Here is a 21,393-nt window from a genome sequence, read left to right on the forward strand (position 1 = left end):
TTTGAATGAAATAGGAAATAATAGAAATTGCCAATAGCCTAAACAATGAACTTGGTATACACCCTCTATTCTCAGAAAATAAAGCACACATATATACTTTTCATTTTGGCAGGTAAACTTAAAAAACCAGTTTGTATGTAAAAATATAGGCAAACACTTCCTCTTATTTATTCCATTAAATATTTAAACTATAAAGATTAGTAAAACATGAGTGTTTTTATAAGAATCCACCTCTACCTTGAAGATGATGATGATGATGATGATGATGATGATGATGATGATGATGATGATGGCAACAGTTAACATTTATATAGTGATTACTATGTGACACATACTAGGCAATTATTTCATTTAATCTTCATGAAAATCCTGGGAAAGTAAGTGCTATTATCCCCATTTTAAAGATCAGGAAATATTAAATGAAAAGTTATACACAAAGAAAAAATGTGGTCACTAAACATTTATTAAACATCTACTATATGCCAGATATTGTTAAAAAGAAGCAACAGACAATTGCTGCTGCCAAGGAGCTTACAATTTAATGAAAAGACAACATCCAAACAAATACATAGGATAAATAGAATAATATGCAGAAAATAGGATAATATAGGATAAATAGGAAATAATTAACAGGAGGATGACACTGGAATTAAGAGGGGAAGGGGAAGGCTTTCTCTAGAAGGTAGGATTTTAGTTTGGACTGAAAAGAAGTCAGGGGAGAGGTCAATAGCTAGAAGGTAGGAAGGAGAGCATTCCAAGAATGGAGAATAGAACCAAGAGATAGAAAATTTGGTCCTAGAGAAGGGCCAGAAGGCCAGTGTCAGTAGTTCAAATACTACACATCAGGGAGTAAGGTGTAAAGACTGGAAGGGTAGGAGGGGGCTAGATCATGAAGATCTTTGAAGGCCAAACAGTATTTTGTATCTGATCCTGGAAGCAACTGAAGGCCCTAGAGTTTACTGAGTAGTGAGGAGTGACCTGGCCAGATCTGCACTTGAGAAAAATCACTTCAGTGACTGAATAAAGGACAGATTAGAATGGGAAGAGAATTAAGGTACACAGAACCAATATCAAGGAGAAAATGTGAATATAGGAGAGATATTACAAAGAGTGAAACAGACAAGTATTGGCAACAAAATGGATATGGGAGGTAAGAGAGAGTGAGGAGTCCAGGGTAACTAATAGGTTGCCAGCCTGAGGGAAGAGAGTGGTGTCTAGTGAAGACAGAAAGAAGAAAATATGAAGGAGAGAGTGATCAGCAGTGTCAAAGACTTAACAGATAAAGGAGAATGAGAAAAGAGAAAATGTCATTGGATCTTAAGACTAGGAAATTATTAGTAATTCTGAAGAGAGCAGATTCAGTGAAATTAGATAAAGTGAGAAAACAGATTATAAGGGATTAAGAAGAGAGAACGTGGAGGCACATATTGTATGTATATGGACATTTTGAAAAGTTTATCTAAAAGGGAAGAAATGAAAAAAAGACAATAGTTATCAAAGAAGGAAGGATCAAAATAGGCTTTTTTTCAGAATAGGAGAGACATAGGCATGTGTATAGATAGTAAAAAATGAGCTGAGAGAGACACACACACAGACAGAGAGACAGAGACAGAGACAGAAAATAAATGAAAGACTAGGGATGACAGAGGAAGGAAAAAAGTAGAGATGGGATGGAATAATATCACATGAACAAGTAGAGAAGTTAAAAGAAGTCACTTCATTATGAGAGACAGAGGTGAAGGAAAGGTGGCAGAAAGAATTAGAGTGATAGAAGATGAGGAAGAGGATATAAAAGGGAGCTCATGGCAAATGACCACATTTTTTTTCTATAAAATATGAGGCAAGAATCTCAGCTGGCAGTGGAGAAAGGGAGAGTCAGGGGAAGTTTGAGGAGGGACAAAAGTTTATAAAAACCCTATGTGGTGAGTGACACAATGAATTGATAAAAGTTAAGTAAACTAGAACTGTCCATAAGTAAACTAGAACTGTCCATACAGAACCCAGGTAAGGTTCTGTAATACAAATTTGTAGTGGATCAACTTAAAACAGTTTTGTGACTTTCTCCACTTTTACTGAATAACACAGCAGCAAAGGTGATGAATGGAGAAATTGATGCAAGGCTGAAGCTTAGCTAGCTGTAACCAGCAGTTTGATAAGGGGACTCAGAGATTCAAGAGACACATTAAGTTTAGTAGTCAAAGTGCCTCCCCAAGAGGTCAAGATAGGGAGAAGAGGCTAATGGAGATAACCTAGAAGAAAACTGAGGGGATGGAAAATTAGAATTTATGATAAAGAAGAGCAGGGTTTTATAAGGAGGTATTGATTTAGAATCTTGAACCCTGGAGACTACATTTCCCACAATCCCCTTTTCCTTTTCCTGTTTGTGCATCTCCTTACATGGGGGTAGTTTTGAGTTTCTGTTTTCCACCCAGGTGGGCTCTCTCTGGTGGCATGGTAGAAGAGGGAGGAGCAGCTCCTGGTTTTGGCTAGCCTTACTTCCGTATACTTCAAGATAAATATTTAATATAATTTAATATTAAATATAATACTTGGAGTACTGAATATTAATTATAATCTTTACAAGGGAAAGTAGAAAAAAGATGAAAAGTAAATAGATTATGGTCAGATAAGGGAATTTCAGAATTTTTAATCACAAGAGATGAAACATTTGTGGGTAATGACAAGATCAAGAATATGGCCATCTTTGTATGTTACTGAAGTGGGTTGGCACAATAGGTAAAGGGAGGTGAGTAGGCAGAGGAATTGGGTGGTTAGAGTATTTGAGGGTGAATCAACATGTTATGTGGAATATAAACTGACCAGATTAACAAAAGAGGAAATAGAATACTTAAACAATCCCATCACAGAAAAAGAAGTTGAAAAAAGCATCAAAGAATTTCCTTAGAAAAAGATTGTGGGGCCAGATGAATTCACAAGTAAATTCTACTGAATATTCAAAAAAACAATTAACTCCAATACTACATAAACTATTTAGAAAAATTGGGAAAGAATTCAAACAAAAAAGAAAAAGGAAATTCCACTTAAAATAACTGACAATATAAAATACCTGGCAGTACACTTACAAAAACAAAGTCACCAACTATATGAACACAACTACAAAGCACTTTTCACATAAAGTCAGACCTAAACAACTGGAAAAATATTAGTTGCTCATGGATAGGCCAAGCCAATAAAATAAAAATAACAATTCTACCTAAATTAATTTACCTATTAAGTGCCATACCAGTCATAACTACCCCAAAAATCATTTCCTACAACTAGAAAAAATAGTAAAAAAATTAATTAGGAAGGAGGCCTGGCCATACCAGATCACAAACTATACCATAAAGCAGTAATCATCAAAACAATCTGGTGCTAGATAAGAAATAGAGTAGTGGATCAATGGAATAGGTTAGGTTATCAATACACAGTAGTTAATGACCACTGTAACCTAGTATTCAGCAAACCCAAAGATTCAAGCTGTTGGGGAAGAAATCTGACAAAAATTTCTGGAGAAACTAGAAAATAACATGGCAGAAACTAGGCATAGGCCAACATTGCGAACACCAACATAAAGTCAAAATAGAAATGATCTAAAAATAAAGGGGAGTATAATGAACAAAATGAAGGAACAGGGTGAAGTTTACCTGTCAGACTTTTGAATAAGGGAAGAATTTATGACCAAACAAGACCAAGAGGACATAACAAAAAATGAAATGGATAATTTTGATTACATTCAGTTTAAAAGATGCAACCAATATTAGAAGAGAAACAACAAATGGGGGGATTTTATAGAAAATGTCTGAAAGGGGGCTCATTTCTCAAATATACAGGGAGTTGAGTCATTTATAAGAAAACAAAGCATTCTTCAATTAATCAGAGGATATTGAATAGTCAGTTCTAAGAGGAAGAAAATAAAACTATCTTTAACCATACCAGGAAATGCTCCAAGTCTTTATTGATTAGAGAAGTGCAAATTAAAACAAGTCTGAGATACCTCATACCTATCAGAATGTCTAATATGACCAAAAGAGGAAAATGATAACTATTGCAGGGGATGTGGGGAAATTGGGACACTAATACACTGCTGGTGGAAGTGTGAACTAATAAAACTATTCTGGAGAATAATATGGAACTAGGTTCAAAGAGTCATAAAACTATGCATACCTTTTGATCCAGTAATACCACTACTGGGTTTGTACCCCAAAAAGATCAGACATAGGAGAAAAGGATCTACTTGGACAAAAAAAATTTTTTAGCAGTTCTTTTCGTAGTGGCAAAGAACTAGAAACTGAGGGGGTGCCCATCAATTAGGGAATGGCTGAACAAGTTGTGGTATATGGTTGTAATAGAATACTCTTGCCAAAAGAAATGACAACTAGGATGAGTTAGAAAAACAGTGGCAAGAATACTTTATAATGAACAACTGTGAATGCTAGTTATTCTCAGCAATATAATTATTCAAAACTATCCCAATGGTTTCATGATTTTTTAAAATGCCATCTATATCTAGGGGGAAAAAAAACTGATTTTCAATCCAGACAAAAGCATACTTTTTTTCACTTTCTTGATTTTTTTTCTATTTGAGTTTCCTTCCACAAAAGGATTAATATGGGAAAATATTTTACATGAATGTACATGTAAAATCTATATGAGATTGCAGACCATCACAAGTGAAGGGGATATTGGGGGGAGGGAAAAAGGCAGGAAGAGAATTTGAGACTAAATATTCTTTGAAAAATCTTGGCAACTTTTAATATATAATTCGAGGGGAAAAAAATAAAATGTAGTCCCTTAAAAAAATTTTAAGTTAGAAAAAAAGGTAGAACAGTTAGATCCTGAGTATCAAACCTGGAGACAGTCGTCCTGAATTCAAATTTGGCCTCAGATACTTCCCAGATATGTGACACTGGGCAAATGACTTTACTCCAATTGCGTAGCCCTTATTGCTCTTCTGCCTTGGAACCAATACTTAGTATTGAATCTAAGACAGAGGTAATGGTTAAAAAATGTACACATGACATGCTTTTAAATTCAATCTTCATTATTGACATTTTCTCTATCATTTTCTAAAGTCTAGACAATGAATAAAACAATCATTTTTTAAAAATATTATGCTCAAGTCCCCTAGTGTGAGATGTGAACAATTGACACTTGCCCATATCCTTTTATTTGTTACCTTAAGATTAACTTTGGATTTTAAAAAGCGAGCATTTTGATATTTAATTTTAAATACTCTGCTTCCTGATTAAATTATTATTTGCCCCACCCTGTGATTGAATCAATAGAGTAAATAGAGGAAAGATAGTGGGGGAAGAGAGGAACAGACATGTAAATGTATACTCTGAAGCTATGCTAAAAATCTCCTGACTCCTGGCATTCAGAAGAGTTTTGTCTCTTGTCCCTAGGGACTCCCTGGCATCCAGAAGACCCGACTCATGTGCAGAGTGAGGTTGGAGTCCTTCAGTAGGAGAGGTTTTGGAAAGGGACATCACCAAGTGAATAAATTTTGAGTCATGAGAGGAAGGGAGGGCTTTTTGGCAGGGAATTGGGAGCATCCTCCAACATGAGAGTACTGTCATGGCCACTATGCTCTAATTATGAATACAATTCAGAGGGGGCAAATCAAAGTAAAATACAGTCAGTGGAAAATATCTTCAGGATATTTCAGGAAATTAAGACAGCAACATAAAAAAAGAATAGAAATCAGAAACATCAAACGAAATTTGTAGAAGTTGTTGTAATACTTATTGATGACAATGTCATCTTTCTCAAATAAATATTAAAGAACTGGATTGGAGATAGAGGACAGGTAATGTTATCAAATGTCTGACATCACACATCACACATCTACAATGGGGCCTGGAAGTGATCAAGGCTGGAAAAGCCTATCATCCCCCAAGCATGGGAGATAAAATATGCCTAAAATTAAAGTGGCTTTTGAGGCTCATATTATTTTTTTTTGTCACAGTCTAAAGGCATAGTAATTTATAAAACCTGCAGGCACTTTCTAATATAACCTGGATATCATATATTTTTTTGTCTAATTAAACACAAAGAACAGAATCTCTGTATTACCATGTCAAAGGCCAAGTTTTCTTAAAAAGAAAGGAAAAAAGTGTCACAACAGTTGAAATGAATGTGAAATTATTAGGTGAGAGCTTCTTCTAATGAAAAGCAAAAGAGAACAAAAAGTTCAATTGTCCAAGTGAACAAAATAAGACATTTGTCCTCATGTACAGAAAAAGTGGAGTACTTGAATTTTTTTCCAATTTTAATTAGTCCATGTGGTAAATGCTGAGAACTTTGCCTCATACTTTTCAGAACACTATTTCACTAAACTAGAGAGAGAAGGAACAAAACGACACAGAACACTTGGGTGGCAGCAGGCTTCTTAAGTAAAAGACTCAGATATTGAAAACCCTAACCTCTGTTAGCTGGGAGTCATACTGTTCCCAGCTTTCTCATTGATCTCTCTCATTTTCCATTTTACTTACTCTCACCAAAATTTGATGGCTTTTCTTGGAACTTTTCCCTCTCTATCTCCCTCAAAACAGGAATTACTTTCTCTATACTATCATAGTTCTACTTTACCTCCTAAAACAATATTGTTCTTCCTTCTTATCTGCATCTCCTTATCACTAATCTCTCTCAATATGCTTTTACCTCACTGAGTCAGGGTATAAAGAGCTTTTATGACCCCAAAAGTACTAGATTAAATGTTAGGCTATTACTGTCCTAGTACTCAAATTAGCAATATGGTCAATAAAATGGTCAACACTAAAAGTTGGGCTTTTAGTTAGTTTATAGAATTTACTTTAGTCCTCTTAAATATTAAATTACTCACTGCTGCATTCACTATAGTATTAGAAATAAATATCCCTGCTGGGATGCCTTTATCAAGAAGATAACATTTTCTATATTCTGCAATGACTCGCCTACCTTACAAAATCTAGCCAGTAATTCCAAGAACACTGAAACAAACACAAATGTTATTAATTTCTCTAAAGTATACAGATTTTGGTTGCATAACTAAAATAGCCAATGTATAGATGAAGAGGGGTTAGGAATGGCATACCCATGTGGAAACACTTGCTTTCCTAGCCCTAAAGCTATTCCTATTAGGATCAAAACAAACTGCTGTTATCTTAAGAACCTTCCCATTTCTGAAAAATAAAACCTAAGTGTTCAATGGTTAGCCAGATAGTGGCCAGATATTGTTTGTTTTCTTTTAGACACAAAATTGTGGCACATTTATTTTTATACTCAAGTCAAAAGCAGACTTGCCATTATAAAGGAAATAAAGGCAGTTCAAAAGTCATATCTAGAAAGAGACATATAGGATAGTCACTAAACATTTCTTTGGATGAAACAACATAAAAAAAATCACAATAAAAGGAATTCTAAAATTGATTTTTCAAAATCCTGTCTAAAGTCCTCAATTGCTTCTGTCTTCCTCTAAGAAAACACTATCTGCCCACCAAAAAGGCATATTTCCATATTAAAATGTCAGATAATTAAGCTGTCTATTAATGGAACATCAGCAAGACCAGTGACCAGAAAGTAGAGAAGCATATGGACTCTGTGAAAAACAGTCTCAGTGTCAAATATTGAAAATAACTATCAGAATCTAAAACATTTCTTAGAATTAAATGATTATTGCATTAAAAAGGCATCTCAGGAAATCATTTAATACAGTCTCCTACTTTTTAGCTAGTCAAATCTGTCATCCTATTGCTAACTGTCAATCCTATTTATAAAAATCTTCAGTAATGCCAACTCTAAAACTCCCTTGGAATTCAATTCAACAAAATAAATATAATTTAAACCCATAACATTTACCAAGCAATGTGTCAGGCAGTGCCAACATAATGTAAAAACAAAACCTGAAAAAGCTCCAAAACTTAAAGTTAGACTGTGTGTGATTCTGGGTAAGTCATTTAACCTCAATTTGCCTCAGTTTCTCATTGGTAAAATGGGGATACATTAAAAAAGAAAATGGCACAAGTAACAAACTACAATAGAATGTGATAGAAAAAAATAAGAGATCAATACAAAAAGTTCTAGGAAAATTTGTGGGTAAAGAATACTGTAAACTCCAGGGAAGGAAGAAAGACAAGTAGAATCAGGGATAAATTAATAAGGAAGTAGCACATGGGTTGAAACTAGAAGGAAGAAGAGATAATCAGGCAGGGGGAAAAGCTTCTCTGCAAACAGGTACATCCAATATGAGGAACCAATTCAGAGAAAAATTTAGTTGGTATGTGGAATGCATATAGAGGAAAAATAAATTAGAAGTAGGCTATAGAAGGCCTTTATTGCCCATTTAAAGACTTTATTTCATTGTAAAAGCAATTGGGGGCCACTGAAAGATTTTGAGCAATGCAATGATTTGGTTAGATCTGTGTATTAGTAAGATTATTTTGTCAACTGTGTGAAGGTTGGAACAAACCAATCAATAATAAGTTAATTACAATTACAATCTGAATAGTAACATATAATATTTATGTCTAATTTTAAGTTTTGCAAGTATTATCTTATTTGATTCTCACAAGAACCTTGGAAGAGAGATGTTTTTATGTTCATTTTACAGAGGAGGAAAATGAGGCTGAGTTATTAATTGACCTGACAGGGACATATAATAAATGTCTTAAGTAATATTGAAACTCAGGCACTCCAAACTATAAATACAATGTTCTATCTATTCTGGTTGTTGGGAAGGATGAGAAAATAAGTAAAATATAAAATAGAGTTTTAGTTCCCAAAGAGCTTACAATAGGATAAAATAAGATGTACTCAAATAGTTCTAATGAAAGATCGTCTGAAACTCCACATGAATTGTTAGCATATGTTTAGTTTCGCTTTATTCTTAAAACAACAGAACAATAAGAAGCAAAAAAAGAGTATCTTGAATTTTTACTTTTCAAATTTATACTGTTATGTCGATTTCTTGAACATTTAAGTTAAATTAGTAAATTGCTAATCTGAAATTTTGAATCTTTACTCATTTCCTCCAAAATGCCTTGTCTTTACTCTAGATGGAAGTGATTCTATCTTCTTTTGTACTCTTATATCTGTATAATTTAAATGGAATATCATTTACTGCCTTATGATACTGATCTTTGTGAAGGCAGTGTGGAGCTCTGTGGCCATTAGGAAAGCACTTAATCCTTCTAAACCTTCGGTTTCTTCATCTGTGAAGTAGGAGTACCAGTGTCATGTTTTATTAGTGTGTGTATACATATATATAATTTTATGTTATACATATATAAAATGCTTTACAAGTCTAAAAGTAAAAATATGTTGTTATTGTGTTTGAATCTAGCATTATACTGTTTGCCTTGGATAATCACTCCATTATACAGTACTAAACTTAGTAGTTAGCTAATTCTCAATTCACAATCTATAGTGATTTTTTTTTCTCAAACAGGTAATTGTAATTTTAACTTTAAGCCAAATGAGGCAGTATTCCTTTGATAAAAACATGGACTCCAAACAATCAGCTTTTTAATGATCTTTCAAAGCCCCTGATCTAGATGCTAAATCACTCAAAAGTTGTCATTTAAAAAGGTAACAGTGTAAGAGTTCAGAGAGCAAGATTCAAGAATGTGAGCTAAAAACATGGCTCCATTACTACATAATGTGGAGAATCTGGTAGTATTACTGAATCTTTTTCTGAATTTGTTTTCTCATCTTTAAAATTATTAATAACCTTTTAAATCTAAAGTGCTCTGACTTTATTATCATTTAAAAACTGAGATGGTTCCGAAATCTGAAAACTGGGAGACCAGTATGTCTCCCAGCTAGTCATTCCTGGAAAGATTTTTGACTAACTGAAGCTTTGGATCACCAGGAAAAATGTACAAATATAAAATATTTAATGTAGTGCATTTTATAATATAAATTTATGACTTTATTTGGTATGGTTTTATTCTTACTGTGATGGTATATTCTTTTTACATAAAAAAGAGATGCTATTAATTAAATGATCTATTTGAATGGTATGATGTCATACAGACAACTAGACTGGAGAGGGCACTGTTAGTTTGTTTTACCAAAATAGTTAAGGTAATAGTATTACTTGAAATAGAGATGGGTATTCTGAATTCTTGTAGTTTAGGAAAACCCTCATCCCTCTTACCTCATACTGCTGTCATGTCTCCTTAACAAAATTATATCATAAATATTGTTTATTTTTATCTTCAGTTCTAATAATTCCAAAGATGCTATATAAGCTTACTTTATTATATATGATTTTAACCATCTTTAATGGCATTCAATATAGTTAATTTCATCTGATGTGAGTAGGTACTAATTATTAAAATCAGACTAAGTATTACTATTTTTGACCTTAACATCATTGTTTTATTTTTTAAAGCTATAATATTCCCTATGACTCTGTGAGGCAATAAATAGCAGGACTCTTACATACATACATACATATATATATATATATATATATATATATATATATATATATATATACACACACACACACACACGTGCATGCATAGATATAAAATTCAACAAAAATCTCTTTTAATAATCTTTGTTTGAACAAACATTTCCTAAGTACTCATAATTTATCAGGCACTGTACCAGTAAAAATTATGTAAATCATAAATAATAAAAAATTAAAATAACTAGGGGATCACCTCAGTCATCAAACTGGCAAAGACGACAGAGGAAAAGGAAATTGTCAATGCTGGCAAGCTGTAAAATAAGAGGCACTTTTATATACTGCTGGTAGAACTATAAAGTGGTCCAAATTGTCTGGAAAATAATGTGAAATTAGACACACAAAAATTAACTACTTTGTTCATTCTCTCTAACCTTTTTATTGGGCATATACTTCAAAGAGGACATGCCAAAACATTCATCAGCACTTTTAGTAAAAGCAAAAAATAAGGTGGGGTAAGGTGGGGAAGAGGTGTGGATTGAAAAATAGCTCAATAAATTGTATAATATTAATGTAATGAATATTACCATATAATACCAGAAATGTCAAATAAGTATATTTAAAAGAACACGGAGACTGATACAGTTTTTAAAAATCCAAAGAACAATATTTATGACTAAATAAATGCAAACATATAAAATGTAAATGACATCAGAATTCAGATTAAACATAGTAACCAAACTTGAGTCCAGAGAAATTAAGATGGCACATACTTCACTGCATTCTGTAGAGATGATTTATTATAGGAAAAAGTATAAGATAATCATTTTTTCTCCTTTTTGCTTATCTGAGTCTTTCTGCTAAAAAGTACAATTCTATGAATACTATAGAGGCAAAATGAAGTATTGGGAGGGACTATGGTATAAAAAATAAAAGGCATGAATAAAATATTAAAAAAGAAAATTAAGAAAAGTAATCTATTCTTCTGATAGATAAAAAGCTGGTTGAAAGTAGAAAAAACTTCCCAAGAAAACCTTCCTTAGGGATTTTAACAAAATCTATCCTTTAAGTTTCATTTTGATATAATTTATCAGAGCTAACATTGACCTTACTTTCTAAGCAATTCTGTCCCAGGAAAAACCTGATCTCCTGGTGTTCACAGAGTTGATTGTTATCCTCCTAGGAGCCCAGCTCTCCATGACACCTCCTGAACTTCTCACCATGCTCTTCTTGTAGGTGTCCTCCATTTGTTCTTTTCAGGGACTTTTGCATGCATATCTTCTCTCATTCAAACACGTAGCTCCTGTATGACCAGCGCTATCTTGCTAGTTTGTATTCTATACCCCAAAACTTAGCAGAGTGCCTGGCACACAGTGCTTGTAGTAAATGTTTTATATATGTATGTATCTATCTATCCATCTATATCATAATCATCAGAGCAAATGTTCACATTACGGTACAAACTATAAAAGTCTGTATGGCAGAAGTTATTAATAATATTACTTACGAAGTCAAAATAAGCCAGCCCCTATCTTTTGGGATAGTACTTTTTAAATAATGTTTTATTTTTCCCCAATTACATGTAAAAACAATTTTTAACATTCATAACAGTATTTCTTAAAGTGGGGTCTTAGAAAATCATTACACAAGATTACACATTTTCCCATAATAATCATTCATTCAAAATTTGAAATCTTACAAGAACCCAAGAACTCAATTACACAATGGTTACATTCTTGTTCTTTTTGCCACCTTGACCTTTAAGATTCATACTACATTCTCATGTATGTTTTTGTTACTTTGCAAGTCAACAAACATTTATTAAATTGTATTATGGGGGCAGCTGGGTAGCTTAGTCAATTCGGAACCAGGCCTAGAGATGGGAGGGCCTGGGTTCAAATCTGGCCTGAGACACACCCTAGCCATGTGATGCTGGGCAAATCACTTAACCCCAATTGCCTAGCCCTTCCTGATCTTCTGCCTTGGAACTGTAAACCTTAAAATTCCTTAGACTTATAAATGTTGGAAATTTCACCATTGGGAAATTTCATACTTGGAAAATTTCTTACTGATAGTCTATTGGAATGTGAACCCCATTGGCATGGGAGGTTCCTCCTCCTCCCTTCTTAAGATTACTTTAGGACAGAAACCTTTTGCTGAACAATGGAAAGGACTTTGACCTATGCTTAAGCATAGAACAGGAATTTCTTTGAGTCATGATTGATTTTAGAATTGATACAATGGAGATACTTGGAATCAATCTCCACCCTACTCAGTCCTAACAGGATTGAGGAAGGGCTGCAGCATAGATCAAAATTTAATTATTCCAATCTCTACCCTACTCAGGTTAACAGGATTTAGGAAGGGCTGTAGCAAAGGATCAAAGATTTAATTATTTGAAAATATGACCTTCAACAGACATGTGCAAAGCCAGAGACCTCTGGGCGGTCCTGAGTTAAGCTAGAGCCTCCATTGGCACAGGGAAATTGATGGACAGTGATTGGTAGATGTGAGAACTGAGGGGAGGGAACTTGGATGGTTTCCTTAAAGATAGGGGGGTCTGAAGACTCGAGGAGGTGATTGAGGAGTTGGTCTGTGTGGTTGGAGTGTGCTCTGAGAAGCTTGCTCTGAAGGAAGCTGAAGGTGGGGGCCTTTGAGACTGTTTCTCCATTTTGGTCACGTGAGTAATAGGAACTGATATCTTTTCTTTGCCCCAGCTATCTAAGGGCTTGGACCTTTTGGCCCAGCCTAAACAGAGGGGGTATTTAAGCCCTATTCCCTTCTCTCCCCTTTCTCTCTCTCTCTCTCTCTATCTCTAATTCCTTTCTTCCTCCTGTTTGTAATTAAACTCCATAAAAGGTTGACTGCTGACTTGAGTTTTCATTTAGGAATTACATAGCTGAATTCCTTGGCGACCTTAAATTAATATATATCAGTCTTTTAAAGTGATTTCCTTGTCACAGAACCAATACACAGTATCAATTCTAAGTGGAAGGTAAGGGTTTTTTTTTAAAAAAAAGTCTTATTATGTTCCAGACACTGTACTAAGTAAGCATAGGGCATATAAACAAAGAGGGGGGAAAATGGTCCCTCTTCTCAGGTATCACAGTTCTATCAGGGGAGATAACAGACAAACAACTAGGTGCATATAAAATCTATACATATAGGATAAACTGGAGGTAATCTTAGAGGGAAGGCATTTGGGAGAATAGAAGAAAAATGAGGAAAGGCCTCTTTCACAGGACAGGATTTGAGGTATGCCTTGAAGGAAGTAAAGGGAATCAGGTAGTAGAGACAAGAAAGAACTGTTTCCTAATTACAACTAAACTATAACTTCCTCATAGAAAAACCATTAATTTAATCACTGTATATCTATTCTGATATGAAAGAACACCTTTTCGAAACTCTCATACTTATTAAACGAATATATGTATACATACATATATACATACACACACAACATACATGCACACACATCCATAGTCTGTATATATAACTATAGAGTATCAATCAAATTAGAATTTAATTGTCTAATACATGGGCCAAAAACTATACTATGCTTTGTGAGTTAAAAAGAGAAAATGAAACCAACCTTGTATTCAGTGTGTTAACATTGTACAAGGAATAATATATTCACATATAAAAATAAACAGGAAAATTACTCAAATAATACAAAATAAATAGAAGGCAAATAGGGGGGAGGTACTAGAAGGGGAATTAGGAAAGGTTAAGAGATGAAGTTAAAGCTGAATTCTGAAAGAAAACTAGGAATTCTAAGAATCAAAGTGAGCAGTGCTTACTACATTCCACATATGGAGGAGATCCTTTGTAAAGGCATGAAAATGGGATAATATCCAGTGGGAAGAATAGCAAGATGGCCAGTTTAACTAAACTGAAAAGTATGTGGAAGAGAGTAATGTCTAATATAGAATCAAAGAGAGACTGAAGATAAGCTGTGAATAGTTTTAAATGTTGTTTGGTCTTAGGAGTGTAAGAAAACAATGGAGTTTACTGAGATGGAGAATGGCAGAGTCAGATCTATATTTTAGGAATGTTACTTTAGCGGTTATGTATACAGATACACATAGTACACATGAAAGTTGGGAATAGTCACTATTGGAAAAAGTTGCCCTCAGGAAGAGCTACCTCCAACTCTTATACAATTTCTGGAAAATTCTGGGAGAATTTAGAGGTTGAAAGATTCTGGATTTTAAGCTAGAACTATGCAAGAAAAATGAATAAATTATCCATATCTTTCATTCTATTAATCCCACTAATGGGCATACTCTAAAGAAATCAAAGAAACAAAGGTTTAATTAATATATACCAAAATACTCATAGCAACACACTTTGTAGTAACAAATGACCTTAAGAACTATGATATATGAATGTAATCATATAGTATTATTATGTCTTAAAAAGGGTCAAATAGGAATAATTCACAAAAATATGAGATTTATAAGAATTGATACAGAGCCAAATAAGAACTAAAAAAATAATATATTCACTGACTAAAATGTAAATGAAAAAAATTACTACAAGAAAGTCAGACTGAAAAATCAATAAATATGAAAAGAAAGAATGAAAGAAATACTTTATCTCTTTCTTCCTACTCAGTAAAAAAAAAAGAAATGAGGGGAGGGGAGAGACTCCCTGGATAGACTGCACTATGCTTAGGTGTTTTCATTTGTCACAAAAAAAAGAATTCAATCTAAGGCTGAAATTAAGATAGTTTAAAGAAAAAATAATATTAATAAAAGTAATTTTAAAACATATATGTAAAAATTATGTACATTTAGAAATTTTAGCAAAATACATTGGTTTCTGTTCTTTGTCATAAAAGAGATATAGAGATATAAATTTAGATATATAATACAATTCAATAAAACATGATGTAACACACTATTGATAAAGGAAAGAAAATATTATATAACAAACAAAGAATTTCAAAGCAAATCAACATTTTGTACTCACTTCTCCATTTCTTAAAGTTGTGATAGTTCCTCTTGCTACTCCCATTCTAAACAATGTTTCTGTGGCCTGTAATTAGAAATGAAAAATATTATATTTTAAAATATAATCTTATTAAAAATAAGTATTTTTATGCCATTGTAAAATACACATCAGAAGACACTGATGTCAAGTTCATCTATTGAGGAATGACTAAATAAACTGTGGCATATGAATTAAATAAGCTATTAATGCACTATAAGAATAAGCAGGAATATTAAGAATTCAAAGAAATATGGTAAATTCATAGAAAATTATGTAGAAAGAAATGAAATAAACAGATCCAAGGAAACAACATACACAATGACTACACCAGTAGAAATGGAAAGAACAAAAACTCAACATGAATGTTGTATAATTATAATAATAGAGAAGTTTTGCCCTGGAGAACAGACGAGACAATGAACCTTCCTTCATTCTTTGCAGAGGTGAGGGTTATTGGAAGTGGAAAACTGCAAATACGGTCAAACACATTTGAGGTGCTGCCTAGTGTGGTTGAACTCTTTTTGGTGGAGGGTTTTAAAGGATTGGTTTATCCTTAACTGCTTTCTGAAATTGAGATATAAATTCAGAAATGATGATGATGTAAAAAGACAAATACATTTCATAAAAGAAATAATTAACTACCTCATCAACAATAACTTACTCAGAAATATAGTACATCCATAAATCACATCCTTAATATGACATAAGAGCCAGAAATTCTGGATCTGAATAATATTCTTAGTTCTATTTCACAACATTTGGGTAAAACATACTATTTTAAATGGCTCAATATGTATCTTTTATTCTACTCTTGTAAAGAAGATGCAAAAATGTTGTCTAGACTATAGTATAATTATGTAGATTTGGAACTGATTGAAATGGTTATAACAAAAAGTCATTAACTGCATTAATTGGAAAAGGTCATTAGTGGAATTTCTAAACATTCTTTGTTCTGTCCTTTATATAAATAACATGATTTAAGGTACAGATAGCATGTTTATTAAATCTATAGATGACACAAAACTGAGAGGCGCAGCTATCCAAAAAAGCTTTGACAAACTAATAATGGAATGAACAAAACTATAATTTGCCTTAACTTTTAAATCACATACATAGGACTCAAGAAATAATTATTTAAGTGCCAGATCAGGGACACAAGGATAGAATAAAAGAATATCTGAAAGGAATCTTCATTTTTAGTGCTCTAAAAATTCATTATGAAGAGACTGATATGATCTCAAAAAAAAAAAAGAAATTGTTAATTTAATCTTAAGCTATACTGAGAAGCATGGAATCTAAGAATATAGAGCTCATAATACTCTGTAGACCACATCTGGTATGCTGTATTCAATTTCTGATTCCATATTTTGGTAAAGATACTGATAAGTTAGAAAGTATCAGCAAAGTCAAGTAGAATGGTGAAGATCTCCAGTATCACTTAATATACTATCAAATGATATATATATGTATATATATATATATATAACACAGAGGAAAGACAATTTGTAGCACAATAGCTATCTACAAGTAACTAAAAGAATGTAATGATGAAAGATTATATTGAGTTTGGCCCCCAGAGGCCAGAAATTGAAGCAATGGGTAGAAATTGCAAAGAATCAATTTTAGTTTGAAGTAAAAGAAAACTTCAAAATAATTAGAACAACCTAAATAAACAATGAGATGCTTCAGTAGTAGTGGAATCCTGTTCAGAGGTCATTAAAGATGGACAATCATTTGTCAAGTTCATTGTTCAAATAAGTCTTATTCAGGTAAGGTGAAACTAAAAGAACTGTGAGTCCCTTCCAACTCTGATTCTGTGTTATTGTGTGGGGCTCAAAATGAATGAAATTTTACCTTCAATAATATTTTTAGCAGAGGCAAATAAGAGGTCTATTGGATAGAGCTATAGGCCTGGACTCAGGAAGACCCAAGTTCAAATATGATCTCAGACCCTTACTAGCTGTGTGCCCCTGGGCAAGTCAGTTAATTTTTATCTGCCTCAATTTTTCTTTATTTTTAATAATATTTTCTTTTCCCCCCACTTAAATGTAAAAACAATTTTTAATTTTTAAAAAATTATCTCTTCTAAATTCTTGCCCAACCTCCTTCTCCTTGCCCTTCCCTAACATAGTAAGCAATCTCATATAGGTTTTACATATGCAATCATGTAAAACATTTTCCCATATTAGTTATTTTATTTTGTTATTTTTCATTTTAATGACAAATTTCCACATGAGTTTTCCAAAGTTATTTGATCCAAATTGTTTCCCTCCATTCTTTCCATCTCCCTTCCCAGAGCTGAATTATCAAGCAAAACACATTTCCATACCATATTAATCATTTTAAAGAGGAGAACTCTAACAAAACAACAACAACAATAAAAATGAAGAAAGAAAGTAAAATATTATATTTGGTCAGCATTTAGATTCCATCACTTCTTTCTCTGGATTCAGATGGTAATTTTACATCATGAGTCCTTTGGGATTGTCTTGGATCACTGTATTGTTGAGAATAGTTAAGTCATTCACAGTTGTTCATCACCCAATATTGCTGTTAACATGTACAATGTTCTCCTAGTTTTGTTCATTTCGCTTAGTATCAATAGAAAGAGCCATCAACTGAGAAAGGAGAAACCAGGATCTTATTCCTCAGACCTTTTAGTAATCAATAAATATTTATTAATTCTCTACTATAAGGCCCCATGTTAAGCAACAGAGATACAAAAAAAAAAGGTAAAAGTCCCTGCTCTCCAGGAATTTACAATTAAATGGTGAGACAACATGCAAATAAATATATATTTTAAAAGCTACATACAAAATGAATGGGAAATAAGAGAAGAAAAGTATTAAAATCAAGAGTTGAAGAAGACTTTTAGTTATAGATGGAATTTTAGTAGTGTCAAGAGAAGTAAACGAATTAAGTAGGCAGTGTAGAATAGCATTCCAGGCATAGAGGGCAGTCAGAGAAAATGAGAAGGTAGGAGTAATCACAAAAAATAAAATAAGTAATTTTTATCATATGAAACTAATGTTTTTGGACATGCAAAATAAATGCAGCTAGGATAAGGAAAACATGATTGGAAATAATGTTTTTATGAAATATATTTGAAAAGGATCTAATTTCCACAATATATAAGCAATTAGTACAAATATCTAAGAATAAGACCCATTTCCAATAATAAAGATTTATCAAAAGAAATAGGGGGCAGCTAAGTGGCTCAGTGAATAGTCAGGTCTGGAAATAGGAGGTGCTGGATTCAAATCAGAGCTCACACACTTCCTAGCTCTGTGACCCTGAGCAAATCACAACCTTTATTGCTTAGCCCTCACTGTTCTTCTGCCTTAGAACCAATACAGAGAAATGGTTCTAAGAGAGAAGGTTAAAAAAAAAGAATTGGAAATTTTCACAACCATTTAAAAGAATGCTCTAAATCTGAATCAATGAGAGAAAAGAAAATCAAAACAAATCTGTTTCAGCTCACACCAATCAAAGTGGCATAGCAAAAGAAAAAAAGTCAATGTTGGAGAGTCCAGAGAAAGCAATAAGACACTAGTACACTATTGGTGGCACAGTAACTTGCTACACCTATTCAGGAAAACCATTTTAAATTATGCTTTTTAAAATGTGGCTGAAATTATCATATCTTTTAACAAAAAAGTCCCACTCAGGGCCTTTCGTGGGAAAGCCTTTGATGGGTGACCTCTGGCTTACACACCTTTTGAGCACCTGCAGATAGATTTTATAACAATTCCAAAGTACTACTATCCACTCAGGGCCAGGAAATGGTATAATCATTTTGGAAAACACTTTGTAATTATGCAAAGCCACTAAAATGTCTACACCCTTTGAACTAATGACTACATTACTGGGCTTATAAACTAACAAAATCATTAATAAAAAGAAAATCCCAATACATATCAAAACACTGATAGCAACTTTTTTTATAACAAAGAATTAGAAATAAAGTACAAGTCTATCACTTGGAGAATGGCTTAATAAACCATAACAACTACATGTAATAGAATATTACTATGTAACAACAATAATAATCACTAACATTTATGTAGCATGCCAGAAACTCTGATAAGCAACTTATAATTATTATTTCAATTTATTCTCACTACAACCCTGGGAGGAAGAAGGTAGATGCTTGTCATTATCTCATTTGGAGTTGAGGAAATTGAGGTAACAGAGATTAAGTGATTTGGCACAGGTCTTGACAGCTAGCTAGTAAGTGCCAGAGGTGAAAATTGAACTCAGTTCTTCCTTACTAGAGACCCCAGGACCCTATCCACTGAACCAGCAAGCTGCCCCTTACAAAATGATGTGTGATAAAGAGAAGCATATAAAAGATCTGTATACACTGATGCAGAGTGAAATCAGCAGAATTAAACGCATATATATATATGCACACACAAACAATGTAAAATTTAAAACTACACAAACACATCAAAAGTTGAATGTAACAAAATTATTAAGATGCAGAACTTAAATGAAAAGATGTGAGTTTACCCCCTCGACTGACCACTCTATGAAGGGTAGGAGGTCCAAAGGTTTTACATCTTACATATATTCTTAGAGTTTTTTTAATGTAAATAATCAGTTTTGCTAATTTTTTTCCTCTCTAAAAATATCCTTTCTTATATGGGATGGCTCTCTGGAAAGTGGAGAGGGAAGGATACTTGGAATAACTATAATGGTAAGGGACAGGAGACATCAATAAAAATATTTTAAAAAAGAAATCATTTTATTTCAATATGAACATTCATTCATACATAAATTAAGAACCCTTTATTTTAAAAAATACATTTTTATTGTTACCTTTTGTTTTTATGCCACCTACATTTCCCAATATATCCCTACTCCTTACCATCTCAAAGAAATATAATGAGAATTAAAAAGGAGTGGAGAGAAAAGAAAGAAATAGTTCAGCAAAACTAACCAATATAATATAAAAAAATTAACATTATAAACAGTATTACACATTTACAGCCTCTCACCTCAGCAAAGAAAGGAAGGGAGGTGTCCGCTCTCTTTTATCTCTCCACTAGAGCTAAATCTGATTATAATTTTGCAGCACTCATTTTCTACTGTCTTATGACCTTATATACTTGAATACCACTTACAAAAAGTTATGCAATTTAATAGGTGTTTATAAATTGCCTACTATGTGTCACACTGTATTCTGGGGATGCAAAGAAAGGATATTATTTTCAGCTAAAAGATGTAAATATAATCTACAGTTAAAATATCATATAAAAAGGAGGCATTTCTGAAGAAGTATATCTTCAAAAAGAGATTACAGCAAAAGATATTTTCAAAGTAACATTTTGGGGAAATAGTACTTATGATTTCATTGGTGTAGGGATCTCTCAACCAGGAAAATTCATTTGGCAATACAAGTTAGAATCCACTCTATAATTTATAGAGTTATACTCTAACTTAATGGTCTGTGGCACAGGGAGATTAAGTGACTTTGTTTCACCCTAAGGGCCATTGTAAGTCAAAGTACTTTAAGTCACCCCAGAGAGAAGGCTTTACCCACTACTCATTGTTTCTTCTGCATTTAGGGCAAAGTGAAATGAATACTTCTTCTATTTTGTTTATTCGCTGGAGAGATTTAATAACTCTGTTCATCCAATTAACATTAAGTTAATCTATTTGCAAACAACCTAAACTTAAAATTCAGTTTGTGACCAACCTAATACCATCTTAGAAGATGAAGGCAAGGTAGAATACAGACAGTCACAATTAATAAATATTTTCACACCGAATTTTAATTATTGGGCAATACAACCATGTTAAATGTATAAGATCTTACATCATACATGGTTTGCAACTTATTTTAAATATGAATATTCACTATATAGCCAGCAGGCAAACTGTTTTATCAAATCCTGTTAATATATTAACTACTGTAGTAACACCTGCAGGGATGATGAGATACAGAACCTCTTCTCCATTATAAACATGGATAAATTAAAATTTAAATCACCAAG

The 21,393-nt window shown here is 33.0% G+C and overlaps 1 protein-coding gene across 2 annotated transcripts in view; it reads right to left on the reverse strand.

The window, feature by feature from the left end:
- The window catches only part of TMEM135 (transmembrane protein 135), a 377,165-nt gene that overhangs the window by 206,287 nt on the left and 149,485 nt on the right, over window positions 1-21,393 (reverse strand). For both annotated transcript variants that reach the window (XM_001376587.5, XM_056794888.1), the window contains exon 5: window positions 15,374-15,439. In XM_001376587.5, coding sequence (XP_001376624.1) covers window positions 15,374-15,439 — 66 coding nt within the window. The remainder of the gene's footprint in view (window positions 1-15,373; window positions 15,440-21,393) is intronic.

Source organism: Monodelphis domestica, chromosome 4 (genome assembly GCF_027887165.1).
Source record: "Monodelphis domestica isolate mMonDom1 chromosome 4, mMonDom1.pri, whole genome shotgun sequence".
NCBI lineage: Eukaryota > Metazoa > Chordata > Mammalia > Didelphimorphia > Didelphidae > Monodelphis > Monodelphis domestica.